Source organism: Diorhabda sublineata, chromosome X, assembly GCF_026230105.1.
Source record: "Diorhabda sublineata isolate icDioSubl1.1 chromosome X, icDioSubl1.1, whole genome shotgun sequence".
Lineage (NCBI taxonomy): Eukaryota > Metazoa > Arthropoda > Insecta > Coleoptera > Chrysomelidae > Diorhabda > Diorhabda sublineata.
In genome coordinates, this window is record NC_079485.1 from 31126989 (window position 1) to 31141060 (window position 14072).

At 33.8% G+C, this 14072-nt stretch overlaps 1 protein-coding gene across 1 annotated transcript in view; it reads right to left on the minus strand.

Annotated features, from left to right (window-relative positions):
- Positions 1-2304: 2304 nt before the first annotated feature.
- The window catches only part of LOC130451692 (uncharacterized), a 70162-nt gene continuing 58394 nt past the window's right edge, over positions 2305-14072 (minus strand). Inside the window, exons 4-5 of the mRNA XM_056790875.1 lie at positions 6831-7637; positions 2305-5277 (exon numbers count right to left, since the gene is read on the minus strand). Coding sequence (XP_056646853.1) covers positions 4651-5277; positions 6831-7637 — 1434 coding nt within the window. The 3' untranslated portion in view covers positions 2305-4650. The remainder of the gene's footprint in view (positions 5278-6830; positions 7638-14072) is intronic.

The following is a 14072-nucleotide window of genomic DNA, read 5'->3' on the forward strand; positions in this document are numbered from 1 at the left end:
TTTCGTCCCGACTTCTGGAGACTTGTACCAACAGTATAATGTCCAATGGTCTTTTGGTTTGAGTCTTCTTATCTGCTTTGTATTCTTTCCATTGATCTGTGTAAGCACTTCTGTTTAACCAAATATCTTGAAGTTTGACTTTGATTCCTGTGTCAATATTTTAACAGTTCCTGTCCTCCTACTTTTCGCAATTACCTTCTTGGCGTCAGGTACCTATCAGCATAAGCCTACTTGTCATGAATCCAGGAAAGTGCTTGGTGACAACTCATAACCACTTTTGAAGGATATTATATTCAGTTTTGAGTCTGAAGGTTCAATTCTTTTGGAAACGCAACGATTCCCGTTTAATAATTGTTTTATCCTCTATGATGAATGTTTCATTCCAATCTTATCTTGTAGGAATGTTTATTCTTACCATTTCTTTGAAATTCTTTTTATGAACAATTCTATACGCAACGAGCTTAGGATGCTTCTATTGTTGCTTGTGGAGTAGTAGCTCCAGTGCTGCTATCCTGTGCCCTATTATTTTTGTTAATTTATTTTGAACCACAGATTAAGATAGGTCTCATGATGACTGTATACAAAAATTAATTAATTAATTTGGAAATATGACTATATGAATAAATAATTTCGTGATTTGGAAATAGAAAGTGCAGTGTATACAGTCCTCAATATTATTTGTTATATTATTTTTCATTAATATTATCTTCTTTAAAGCCTTGCGCAATTATGGAATTTTTTCACCCCCTGTGGTTTTAGTTGTGTGATACCACCAACACTTTTTACCAATAAAGTTGCCGGTGAAGTACTGCATATAATGATACTCTTTATATATATAGCAATTTCGGTAATAACGTTAATTTCCACGACTTGATTTAAACACTTTCATCGATCTAAAGTCAAAGTTTTTTCCGTAAAAACTGAATATTCCTTGTATTTTATTCCTTGTATGTTATTTATGACGGTGTATTTTTCAATCAAGTCTATACGCCAAGTGCAAGCTTCTGGATCCTATTTTTAATAATACATACATTGTGTTCAGTTAACTAATTTAGGGAAATTTCTACACCCTACGATATATAAAGTGATAAAAAAACTCTTTAGTTTCCAGTTGCACCTTCCAATAATCAATAACTACCACGTTTTAATATAATACACGAGGTGTGGCTATTAAGTAACGAGACTAGCACTGCTACAGAAAAAGTACGCATGCGCCAAAGATTAGCGTATGTCATCTGTTTAGTCTGAAGTCTACTTTTTCGAATGCGATGTATAAAGTGTCTGTAGACCGACCAGTGTAGCCGTTGCCTTCGTTTGGGAATCGACGTAAAAGTATAGCAACGGATTGTTATGAAATTTCACATAAAACTGCCACTGAAACTTACAATGTATTGACTCAAGTGTATGGCAATGAATGTTAATCGCTTCCACGTGTTATTCAGTGCTTTAAGTGTTTTAAAAATGGCTGAGATGAGATTCACGTTCGGGTCGCCAGTCAAAAGGTTCTTAGCCAAGTATAACATCCCAGTGTTAGACCACCCACCTTATTCGTTCGACTTTACACCGTGCGACTTTTACCTAAAGTCAAATCTGCATTAAGAGAAACAAGATTTGAGTCTGTTAAAGTTGTGAAAGAAAAAGCGCCGCGCGTCTCGAAGGAACTGACAGAAAAGACTTTTCGAACAATGGAAGTTTAGTTTAGAGCGATGTAGGGATAGAGGAAGGATTTATATTGAAGGTTTCGTTATTTAATAGGCATACCTCGTACTGTATCCAATTAAATAAAACTGCAAACTTTGCTTTATCAAGTTTTTGGATATTGAAATATTATGTAACTCCTTTTTTAGTAAATGAAACTGATTTCTGTATTGTGTTTAAAGGGTGAATTAATAGGCAAGTAGAAATTTTGTAATAGTTTATTTACATACATACAGAGTTATATAAATATGTAACATAAGATATAACAAAAATTTGAAAATTCGTTTCACAAAGACATTGCATTTTTTTTAACTACAACATACACAACAACTATTAAGTATGTAGAATAATACATTTTTAGTATATTGATCCTGGATTTTACTGATGCCTCTGTGCAAATAATCAGGTTTCATATAAATGTATTATTTGGATTCGTCCAAACGAAACATCTGCCTCACTCTGTACAATGACTGCAGATTTGATTCGCATTTTTTAACCCTATATAACAATCTTTGGTAAAATAAAAATAAAATATAAATGTTGGAAGAGATTTCTAATATTTTCAACTACTACAGTATAATATATACAACACGTGCAAGCATGTTTCAAAAATGTAAAGTAAGTGACAACATTTATTCAATATTTTTAACAAATATATAATTTATAAATTCCTAAACATGATAAACAATTCATCCATTGGTAAAATAATCGCTTATAATTTTTTGTTTAAAACATATAATAGTTGAAACAATAGATATTGTCAATAAACAAAAAACGAGTATAGTATTATTTTTTTATTGAGGTTTTTTCAAATTAACAAGTCTGGTATTTTAGAAATCGTACACTTTTCGAACAAGCTTGCATTTACCTACGGTGAAATGATGGTTGTCTACCTTTTGCCATAATTATTTCATTACTTATACAATAAGTTTGGTAATTTCTTATCACTTTTGTTATTAAAATAAAAATTAACCATTCAAATCAAAATACTGACGAAATCTATAACATTCATTTTGAAAATAAAACAATTACCAATTAAAGTACCTATTGGCACGTAATTTTATTGTCTCAACACTAATCAGAATTTCCTACAATTGAAAAAATACGAATATTTCGAAAATATTCAAACACTGCTCATGACTTATTTCACAATACCCATCAGGACTCATTTATTATTATTATTATTATTCGAAACTTCAATATAATATTCCCGAAAATACTTCAAATATAAATGGGAAAATTGACTATAAAAAACATTTTTACTATATAACATAAGTAATTTTACAAAAACTTGATTAATGAAAAGTTATTTGCATAAATAAATGAAATGGATATAATATTTTGTGTCCTATTGAGGAAATATAAAAAAAGAGTGAGATTTTATATTCATAAAAGAAAAGCAGGCTTATGAAAGACGTAATACGTAATGTTTGACATTAGAAAATGCTAAAACCCTAAATTTTAATGTTGAAAACACGTTTCTGATTAAAGTTTAGAGTTGCTGCTGGCATTTTCAATTATAACAACTTATAAATGGAATAATTTCATTATAGAAAAAAAAGTAGAAACTACTTTCTGAATAAGCACAAACATTATATTCATGAGAACGATTTATGTTTATACATGCTAAGTGTCCTATATATATATATCCTTCCTGTAGTTAATCCTAGTTTAGTTTTTCTTAAAATCAAAAATGCATATTTCTTATTCCAGGGATAAAAAACTTTCGTTCTTATAATTAATATGATACTGAACTGTAGAAGCAATTGGGTTAAAAAAAACTACACGAAAAATAAACCGAAATGCCATCAAATGGTACAGGACGCCTCTAAAGGAGCAAATAGAACTGGAATAGGAATGTGCGGGCCTAGAACCAAACACTCTGCAAACCGAGGCAATACATCAAAAATTTTTCAAGCTACAAAACAATAGAAAGGTATGGGATTAATGAATGAGCTGTAACAGTGGGTCCCCCCAGTATTGCTTATAGCAAGAAAAATAGTTTTTATACAATGTATAATGTATTTTATATAATGTAAGTTGTATATGTAGTTATATACATTTTATTATTGATTTTTATACATTTTTCCAATAGATTATAGTTGATTATTAAATACAAATAAATAATTAATTTTAAAACAATTTTGTTTCATTCTCTACAAAAACAATAGCATTAATATTCAATTTATCATAATTTTCTTTTATTATTATTTCCATTCAATTTTTCTATAATTTTTGTTCCTTTAAATATATACAGGGGCTACAAAACCAGGTCGTAGAAACTAGGGCGTCAGAAGGGCGTCGATCCTTATTAAGATTAGAGCGGGGCTGCTATGGCGGTATACGTGTAAGAAATTAGGGCATTATTTATAATACATCTGTGAAAACCATTGTGTATCAATCTATAGAGCAATTTATAATCAGATATATTTCCAGCTTTTCACCAATCAACTAGAATTTTTATTATTTTCAGATAAGAGCACGTTTTAGGTACTGAACTGGTTCCAACTGTTTTTTTTAATAATAATAATTAAAACAACAAATTCATATGATAGAATCGAATACATTAAGTTTTTAGAATTATATTGGATAATGAGAAATACGCATTAAATCTATTTACGAATTTCTGTATATTTTCAAAAGCTTTAAGCAAAAGTTTAAGCTTTTAATTTTTCCCGGTTAAATAACTATATAAATCCCCACTGAAAATTTTTTTGGAATATATTAAACCAATAAATATTTTATAATAAAATGAGTTCAATATTCTAATAAAATTAAATATCAGAAAAAAATTGTTAATAAATAGCACCTTGAACAGTGTTTTCATATAAACGACAGTTCTCAGTAAATTGGTTGTAGATAATATTACCTATTACATAATTAGTAACACAGGTACAACTTTCAAATTTTTCAAAAAATTTTATCAAATATAATCCACAGAAATTATGTGTTTCAATCTCGTTCGTTGTGATATGTACCCGTTTGATTATCAAATAAAGACATTTTAAGCCGTTTGCACTTGGCCCTTCTATTTTTAAACCAAAATTGAACATTTTTTGGTTCTAGTCTAGGAAATTTCTGTCTATACGCCATACAATTTAATTCCTCGGTATATTTGAGAATTAAATTATGTGAGGGATGCGTATTGAGTGAAAACCATTGTTCTAACCTCGGAACTTCGGTGACGGGATCTATAAACGTGCGATTCCTTTTTCTCCGTTCTTCGGCGGTTAAGCTGGCCAAAGCGAGGGATGAACTTGGCGGGGAAGTCGCCGGATGGGATAATCCAGGCATATAGTGACTCATATACATAATACTATGGCTAAACATTGAATTTGGCAAGACTGGGAATCCCGCTAATCTATCGATACCTTCTACAGTTCGGGGAACGGCGAGCGGATGATCCACATTCGCAGGCGGAGTGGTACAGAATCGTTGCGAGAGCTGCCGATTTAGAGCAGGAGATGGTTGGGATTCGATATCTTCATCTTCAACGTCTGAAAGTGGTGTTTTGCTGTTGACGTGTACAACGGAGTTGAATGGTGGTTCATCTTTCGGTTCTTCTTTACAATTTTCAATCTGTAACAGTCAGTTGCTTACTTCCCAAGGAGCACAGGAGGCTGCAAAAAGGTGTGCTGACTTTATTGCAGCAACATACTTAAAATCCTTAGACTTTTAGGTCCGCTAGCACTTTACACTCTCTCGTTATTTTAAAAATTATTGTCTTCAGAGACTGAAGGTAAACTGTTTACCTTCGGTCTCTGAAAACGATAATTGGTTATCGAAACGTTCATATCAGACAGTATAATTGTCAGTAGTGGTAAAAACAGTGTGTTCAGTACAGCACTAATTGTTTAATTTTCAATTAAAAGCGATTTTTTTTCGCTTACTGATGAATTTGGCAATTCAATGCCAATATATTTATGTCATTTTTCCTTCATTTGAAATAATATTTGTTGAATTAATTAATCTTTGATTAATTACATAAATAGTGTATGACGTATCGACTGATAGATAATGTTAAACATTCCAAAAGTACGTGTCTTATTGTTTTTACCGAATATAATAATGTGTAGCGAACCCAATAGTTAGTCTATAATAGCTTGTTTGTAGAAACAAAAAAAAATTGTATGTAGCCCATGATGTTCTGGAAGTATTCAAATAAATAGGACAAACAATGTCAGAAATTTATCAAGAATATAGCGCCTATTTCTAAGGATGGTCCCAGAAGAACCGGGCTTGATTTAGAGATGACGGTAGTTGCTTGAGAAGTACACAATCTATACAGCCTGTAGACAATGTCATGGCGTCGGCTTTTTTGCAGATGCACTTGGGGTAATTTCCATTAATAATCTTGAAAAATGAAAAACTATCAACGGTGAGTATTATGCGAACTCATTACAAAGTTTGAGCGAAGAAATCAAGCATTTGGCTAAGAAGAAAGTGTTGTTTCATCAAGACTATGCACCAGTTCACACATCCGGTATTGCAAAGGCCAAAATTATTGAATTGCTACCTTATTCGACAGATTTAGCCCCCTCGGATCATTTTATGTTCTCAGACTTGAAAAAATGCTTGGGTGGTCAAAGATTTTCCAAAAATGACGAGGTGATGTCGGCAGCTAAAGGCTATTTTGAGGAGCTTGACGATTCTTATTATAAAAAGGGTATCAAGCTTATTGAACATCGCTAGGAAAAGTATTTGGAACTAAAAGTAGATTACGTTATATTACGTATATTAGTTATATATTATATAGAATTAGTTTTTCAAGTCTAGTCAAATCCAAATTGTTTGCGGAAAAATCATATTTCTTTGACATAACCAGTCGTGTAGCTCTAATGGCGTTACAGCAACATAAGACGACGATTGGTACAGAACAATTTGCTCGGCAGATGCCAATGAAAAAGTCAAGTAATTGAATTTTCAACTAACAAGAAGTTTCATGTTGTGGGATTGATTTGGTACAGAAAGAAACCGTCATTCTGTTCTAACCGAATAGTTTAGAGCTACCTCAGCAGAAGTGGAATATAGAGAATATTGAGATTATTCTTGGTTGAGAAATATAAACAACTCTTGTATATGGGAATCTATTTTAAAGTAAAATTACATCAATTGCTTAAACGTAAGCTTACTTGTATATCGGGAGGTGGAGGCGGCGTGGAAGATCTAGGACTAGTTTCTCTCGAATCTCTCCGAGTAGTGAGCGAAAGAGGTCCTGTAGGACTAGACGGTGGTCCCTCTGTCATTTCTTCATCTTCCATGTCACTACCAGCGTTAGAAAATTCATCAGATGTATGAGAATTTGGTAACTGTCTTCTAGCAAGGCTATTCTTTATTCTATGTTCTGCTAGTCGATCAGAATTTAAATAATTTTCTGCTAGCAGGAAACCCCCGTTCGTCGGACTATGATTACTATAACCATTCACCCCTAAATGACATTGTAAGTTTGGAGTAGACACGTTTCTTATTTCAGCTCTTTTTTGGGCTGCTCTAGCATTTTTGAACCAATAGACAACGTTATTTATATCTAAAGGTTTTCTACCCCTTCGAGATTCCAAACTGTTTAACTCCTTCACATATTGTTGAATCTGTTGCCGACTCGGATGCTGATTTTCTGTGAACCATCGTTGCAATTTAGGCAGTTCCAATTCAGGATCAAAACTTGTTCTCATTCTAGTTTTTTGTGTAGGAAATTGGCTGTGTACTGTTTGCATAGCTGGATGAGTTTCACTTATCGTTCGTTCCATAGGAGTTGCAGGTTGTGGTGGAACCGAGTATTGATTAGGATAAGACGGCACGAACTGTGATCGCACAGCTGGTGCTTGGGGGTTTACCTGACTCGTCCACCACTGATCAAACTTCCGTCGATTTTCCTCTGAAATTTCTGGAAGTGGACCTGCTGATGAATTTGTTGATCTGCATAGCTGAGATAGGAGTATCTGAAACAGGATCATTATCTACGTAATAAATAAATGTACAACCTTTATGATAATTTTATAAATTTAATATCTTCGTTGAACATGAAAAACTTATTTATGAGATTATCTAAGTCTATTAAATTAGAAATACGTCAACGTTGAACAAGATTTATAATCGCTTGGTCAAGGTTCTCAAATATGTTTTATAAACAAATGAATGAAATAACAATGGGCAAATGAAACATAATACACTTATTGTACCGATTCCCATTGCATACGTTTCAAGTATACATTCAACATAATTAAAACATACGCACAGAATTAATTATGATTGTTCGTTTTTTTTTCGACCAGTAGTCAAATTCAAATGGAATCACCGATTATTTAATAATATAACTACTCAAAACGAGGTCTGGCTATTAAATAACGAGACTGCACGCCTAGAGGACGCCCTAGACGGGTGGGGTAAAAAACAAGTAGTCTAGATATCTTGTCTATGCACGTTACAAAACACGTTTCCGTCACTATTATAATATTTGCACAGTAGTGGTTTGTAACGAACGTGTTTTTTTCTCGCAGAGCAAGGTATCAATCTCAAATTTCTCGTTAAATTGAGAAAAATTCCGATTGAGTGCTATAAATTGTTGCAAGAGGCCTCTGGGAACAATACTCTATATCGTGCGCGTGTTTTTGGGTGGCGTAAGCGCTTCAGTGAGGGCCGAGAGAGCACTGAAGATTACAGTGACCAAAATCAACCAAATTGTGCGTGCAGATCGTCGAATGAGCATGAGCCGAGGCTGTAAATGCCGATAAAGAAATGGTTAGAAAAAATTTACACGACGTAACAAAAGTCTGTGCGTAGTTGGTGCCAAAAAATCTGACTCCTGACCAAAAGAAGCTCTTGCGTCAACGGGTCTGCTCAGATTTCCTTGAAAGGTTAGAAAAAGATCTGCTTTGAAAGGGACCCGATTTGAGTCGATGGAAGCGGTAAAGCAAAAAACGGCCTTGGCAAACCAATGATGGCCCAAGGTAACCTTAACTCGGCCATCCCATATTCTCCCAAGCCTGGCATAACTCTGGGTAACCCGACCTCGGCCATCCTATAGTCAGTCAGGAAACTATAAATTAACAATATATTAAAAATCTATTTTTACAAGCAACTAGCCTGGCCCAGGGTTGCAGACCAGTCTTGGTTTTATCTAGACAATCAGGCCTGGTCCAGGCTTGCTAACCAAGCGAAGGACATTATTATCTTCCCAGAGTCCCACCAAGTTTGGGCAAATAATGGCTTCCAAGCTAAGGCCACAGTTATACATACTTGGCCCAAGTCTGGGTCTTTACTGGACCCATCGTAAAATTCTATATGGGTAACGCAGACTCATCCGCATTTTTGTCAAGGTGTTTCCACCAATCCAATTTCATACCAGTCGTAGACCATCCACCTAAATCTACATTTAAAGGAACAAGATTTGAATGTAAAATCGGAACGCGTCTTGATGACTTTATAGATGTTTCAAACAATGAAAGGTTTGTATGGAACGTTTTAGAGATAGAAGAGGAATGATGAGTTATATAATGGCTGCAGTTAACTCACTGGCAACGGTCTAACCGCCAGATATTCGTGGCTTTCATTATTGTCTTGTTGAGTCCAAAAGCCACCGGTGTCGTGTCGGTAGATGTGAAAACGCTATTTCTTCGGCATTAATGACCACGTGGTTAACGTAGCATAGATAAAGACTACTAATTCATTTGTGTTAGAAAATCAATTTAACAACAATCAGCGAGAATTAATTAATGATACCTAAGTGCTGAATCAATGTTGTTTTATTGGTTATGTTCGTAACGTCACTGGCCCCCATTTTGTTTTTAGTTTTTGTTAAAAAAATATACAAGACTTTCATAGTTTTATTTTTGATTTTTTGTGATAAATTGAAATGAAAATATGGGACAAGATTTTCATAGTTTTTAATAACTTCATCTTTTATTGTTTGTATTTAGATGAATGAGACACTTTAGAAGAAATCAACTAGCCTCAAATTAATTATTAGAAAATAGAAAGTTTTGGAAAAATTACTAAACTAAAATACAGAACTAGAAGTTACTGAAAACACAGAGTAAGGAATACAGAAAAAACTAGTATATAAATAATGAACTAAACCCCAAGTAAACAATACAAATAAGACAGTAGTATATGTCAGAAACCTAACCTCAAAATGCTTTTCCTTATATATTGAAATTTTGAATTAAAAATTTATATCGTGATTCTTCGTCTTCTAATTTATTATCAAAGTTTGCCATTGAAAAATGAAATGACATTAAAACTTTTCATTCATTTGAAGAACTCGTTTAGAACGAAATATGGTGTGTATAATCGAAAATAATTTAAAGTCAGAGCCGGACTTAGAGTCATCGTGGCCCCCGGGCCAAAATACTTAAGGGGCCTATGTAAGTTTTACGTGAATTCTTACATCAAGTTGATTTTTCATTATAGTCAATTTATTCATTATTTCTAACTAAAAATAGTACAAAATTACGTTCATAAATTAAAAACATTTTTTTCTTATTTTGCTACCTACAAATTCTTCAATAACACTAGTGCAGTCAATCGATTTCAGTAGCTCATTTTCAATACACAATACGCTATATTGATTTAGTATGATTTTTCGCAACTTTTAAAATGATTGCGTATAAAAAAATTTATGTTGATTCTGAACATTGGCTATGGATGTATTTTTTCGCTTGCATTCATATATTTAAAAATCAATCATATGGCTCGTCGCGAGGCCCCCCGCAGCGGGGGCCCCCGGCGCACGCCCGGGTTGGCCCATGCCTAAGTCCGGTTCTGTTTAAAGTCATACAATTTTGAGGTTGTTTGCCGCCTAACTCCCTCCCTTCTTGTAACCGGCAAGGAAAATACTGCAATCAAAATACTTGTTGATGTAAACATTCACGATCTTAACTCTTGATAAGTAGATCGTTTTTTAAATTCAACAAAGAGCTTACAACTATTCATTAGTATTAAATCTCGGAAGCAACGGCGAAGAGAACGAGGTTAAGATTTTAGAAGGAACCTTCTCGCTTGTTTGTTGGTAATTCCTAACGTACTGGATTAACTTCTTACAGAGATGTTGCGATATAAAACTAATTACCAAATAAATTCAGTAATATTCAAAAATAAAATGTTTTAATATCAAAAACGAGAAAATAAAGTTTAATTTTATTGTTTTAATTATTAATACGTAAATATGCGTTCTTCTATCCAAATTACTGAAGTTGATTCCCGTCCACAAAGTCGTAGAAATTGAGTCAAAAATAAGTTAAACAGCCATTGAAGCACTCGAGTAACAACCTAACGACGAACGTATAAATCATAACATTTTGTGCCTTTCATTTGAATAGTAGCTGAACCTAAGATAAATCCGGGAAAACACGGTTTCCAAAGTCTGCTTTTAAGCACCTAATCTCGCTCTGAAAACCTACGTACAAATACTTGGTAATATATGCTTCTTATTATTCCCGTCTTATCTCCAAATCTCTGGTAACCAACTAATTCCGATCTTTTCCTCGTAATGATCTAAACTTTACCCTTACAGGGGCGGCCAACTTTATATTGTAAAAATATTAAAAAATATTTACCCCTTTAAGAGGGCCCCATCATTTGGAAATCATTCTGTATTTTTTGATGTGTTGATACCACAAATCTAACGTATTGATATTATTTTGTGAATTTTTCCGGATTTTCAAAATTCCTTAAGGGGGCCCCGTCATTATTTTAGCCCCGGGACTTATAAATCTTAATCCGGTCCTGAATTTAGCATATTACATATTACTTAGAATTAATCCGTGGGTATATCAAAAAACCATCTTCACGACGTGTTATCATCCACTTATATTTGATACAGTGTCTTCTTCGTCCAGGGTGACTTTAGAATTGAATCGGATTTGAAATTCCTACTAGAAAGCAGTATTAGATGTTTTATATAAAATGAAAGTATTGAAGATGATTTATTAACTCGACTATCCGTTACTTTGTTTGTGATTTGGAGTTAATATGGAATTCTACATACACATATTGGAAAACCTAATTAGAAAATTTGTTAAAAGCAAAGCAACAGCTCTCATAATGAAGTTATGGCAACATTAAGTTCTCCCATGGAAAAAAATAAAGAAACATTGCGTTTTAGATCCCATTGCTATTTATTAATCCATTATCTAGGTATATTAATTTCTCGTAAACCTTAGGAATGTTTAGATAAGCAAACACACAAATAGATGGGCCTTCTGCCTCTCTTAAGAAACAACTGCTGCAATTAAATAGGCGCGAAATTCGACTAGTGACTGGAATTTTAACCAGACTCATCTAAGACGCTCTCTTCACACTATGGGCATTACGGAGGATTTGAAGAGCCGCTGTTTCATGAAGGAGGATGAAACTGCAGGCTACATCATTTGCTTTTGGTAATTTGAAGTTTGGCACGACGGGCCTATCAGAATGCTTATGTGATTAATGGTCCTTAGATTTGGAGATCTTGGTTTTCAATCTATCAACAGACCACGAGTTAACCTCGGGGGTTGCTACTGAAGTTTAGCGGTACGGCAACATTGATTTGAATATGTCAAATCTGACATTGCCATCATAAAGTTCGACATTTTTAATGGAGAACGTACTCAGAACGTTTTGTCATACGAGGGCTATTTAAGTTGTTTACAGATACTTGAAACATTAATCTTGATCAAGAAATGGAATTGAATCTGGAACATCTTCTGCGACGATTTTCTATGACGTGAGTAGTGCCGATCAATTCGCTTCGACTTTTGTTGATGAAGCGCCATCTCGAACCAAAATGTTTCGCTTGTTTTCCGAATTCAATCGTGGTCGTATTTCGATACAGGATGAATGTCGTCAAAAATCGGCCGTTGTGCCAGATGTTGCAAGATAATCATGTGACATACCGTGACATTGAGGCATACTTGGGCATTACCTCCACTCGCATACATTTAATGCTGAAAACATTCAATCGCGGTGCTTTGAAAGACTATTAAGATCTATTAGATCGTGACAGGCGACGAATCACGAATCTATGTATATGGGATTGAAACTAAACAAAAATATTTTGAACTTTCCTCCTATGTTTCTGGATAAAACTGGAGTTGTATTAAGTATAAATTGAAACTGAACAAAATTTTATTTTTTGTAAATACTATATTTTAGTCAGGATTAAAAAGTTAGGAAAATATCAATACTACTGTTTATTGATGTAATCTTAACTTTATTTGGCAAATGTTTAACATTTATTTATGTGTTATTATGTTAACGTTTTCATTTTTCTCATACTGTATAAAGGAATGAAGCTCATTTGAACGATATTATAAGCTTATAAAAAACAAAATAACGCTAACAGTTATAAAACTTGCGTCTGAGATTGTCGGATTTGCTCCGCGTTGTATGATGTAGAAGGCTTTTGATCTCATTAATTCCATGAAATAATGCTAAATAATCTTATTAAAAGCAAGGTTACAGCCATTCTCTGCACCCTTAATACATTCGTTCTCGTATTATAATTCTTAAGGCGGCGGGCATGCCTTTGCCAAACGAGGACTACTATAATGCGCTGCCTATTACAATATGCACATTATTAAAGAAAATACTAGGCTTCAATTTACTATTGCTTATGCATTTATGCACGAATAATATAAGACCTGGCTTATTGTACTTTCTCAACCACCCAAATGCACTTCAGATCTAACTAATTAGACGGCGATTTTCCACACTATTTTTTCGAAATTTTTGGATCGAAATAATATGTACGAGGATGTATTGATATCTAGTTAGCCTAGACCAGGTCCACGGATAAACAAAATATTGCATTTGCATAGTAACGAAAAATAACTTTGAAAATATCTATGCAGTTCAGGATATGATTTCATCAGACCGTCGAATTGGGCTAAAACGGATCTGATCTGAAGCACTCAATATTTCATACGAACGCGTTCATCATATAGTTCACATCAATTTGGACATGAGAAAAATTGTTGCAAAATGGATCCCCAAACGTTTGAATGTTGACGAAAAGCGTGCAAGGATAGAAGCATCGCGTTCGATCTGTGCTCGATTTGAAATCTTAAACGGAATTGTTACTATGGATAAGATTTGGGTACATTTCTACGATCAAGCAACAAAACAACAATCGATGGAATGGCGACACTCTGGTTCTCCAGGACCTGAGAAGTTTTGTATCCAAAATCTGCTGGAGAAGTTCTTGCTTCAGATTTTTGGAATTGCCATGGAGTAATCATGATTGCTTTTTTTGATAAGGGTAAAAAAACAACTGGAGATTACTATTCGACATTACTGACCACTCTACGGCAAGAAATTAAAGAGAAAAGACGCGGAAAGCTATCCAAAGGTATTTTGTTTTTGCAGGACAAAAAATTCGTGATTCAGGGTTTGATAGT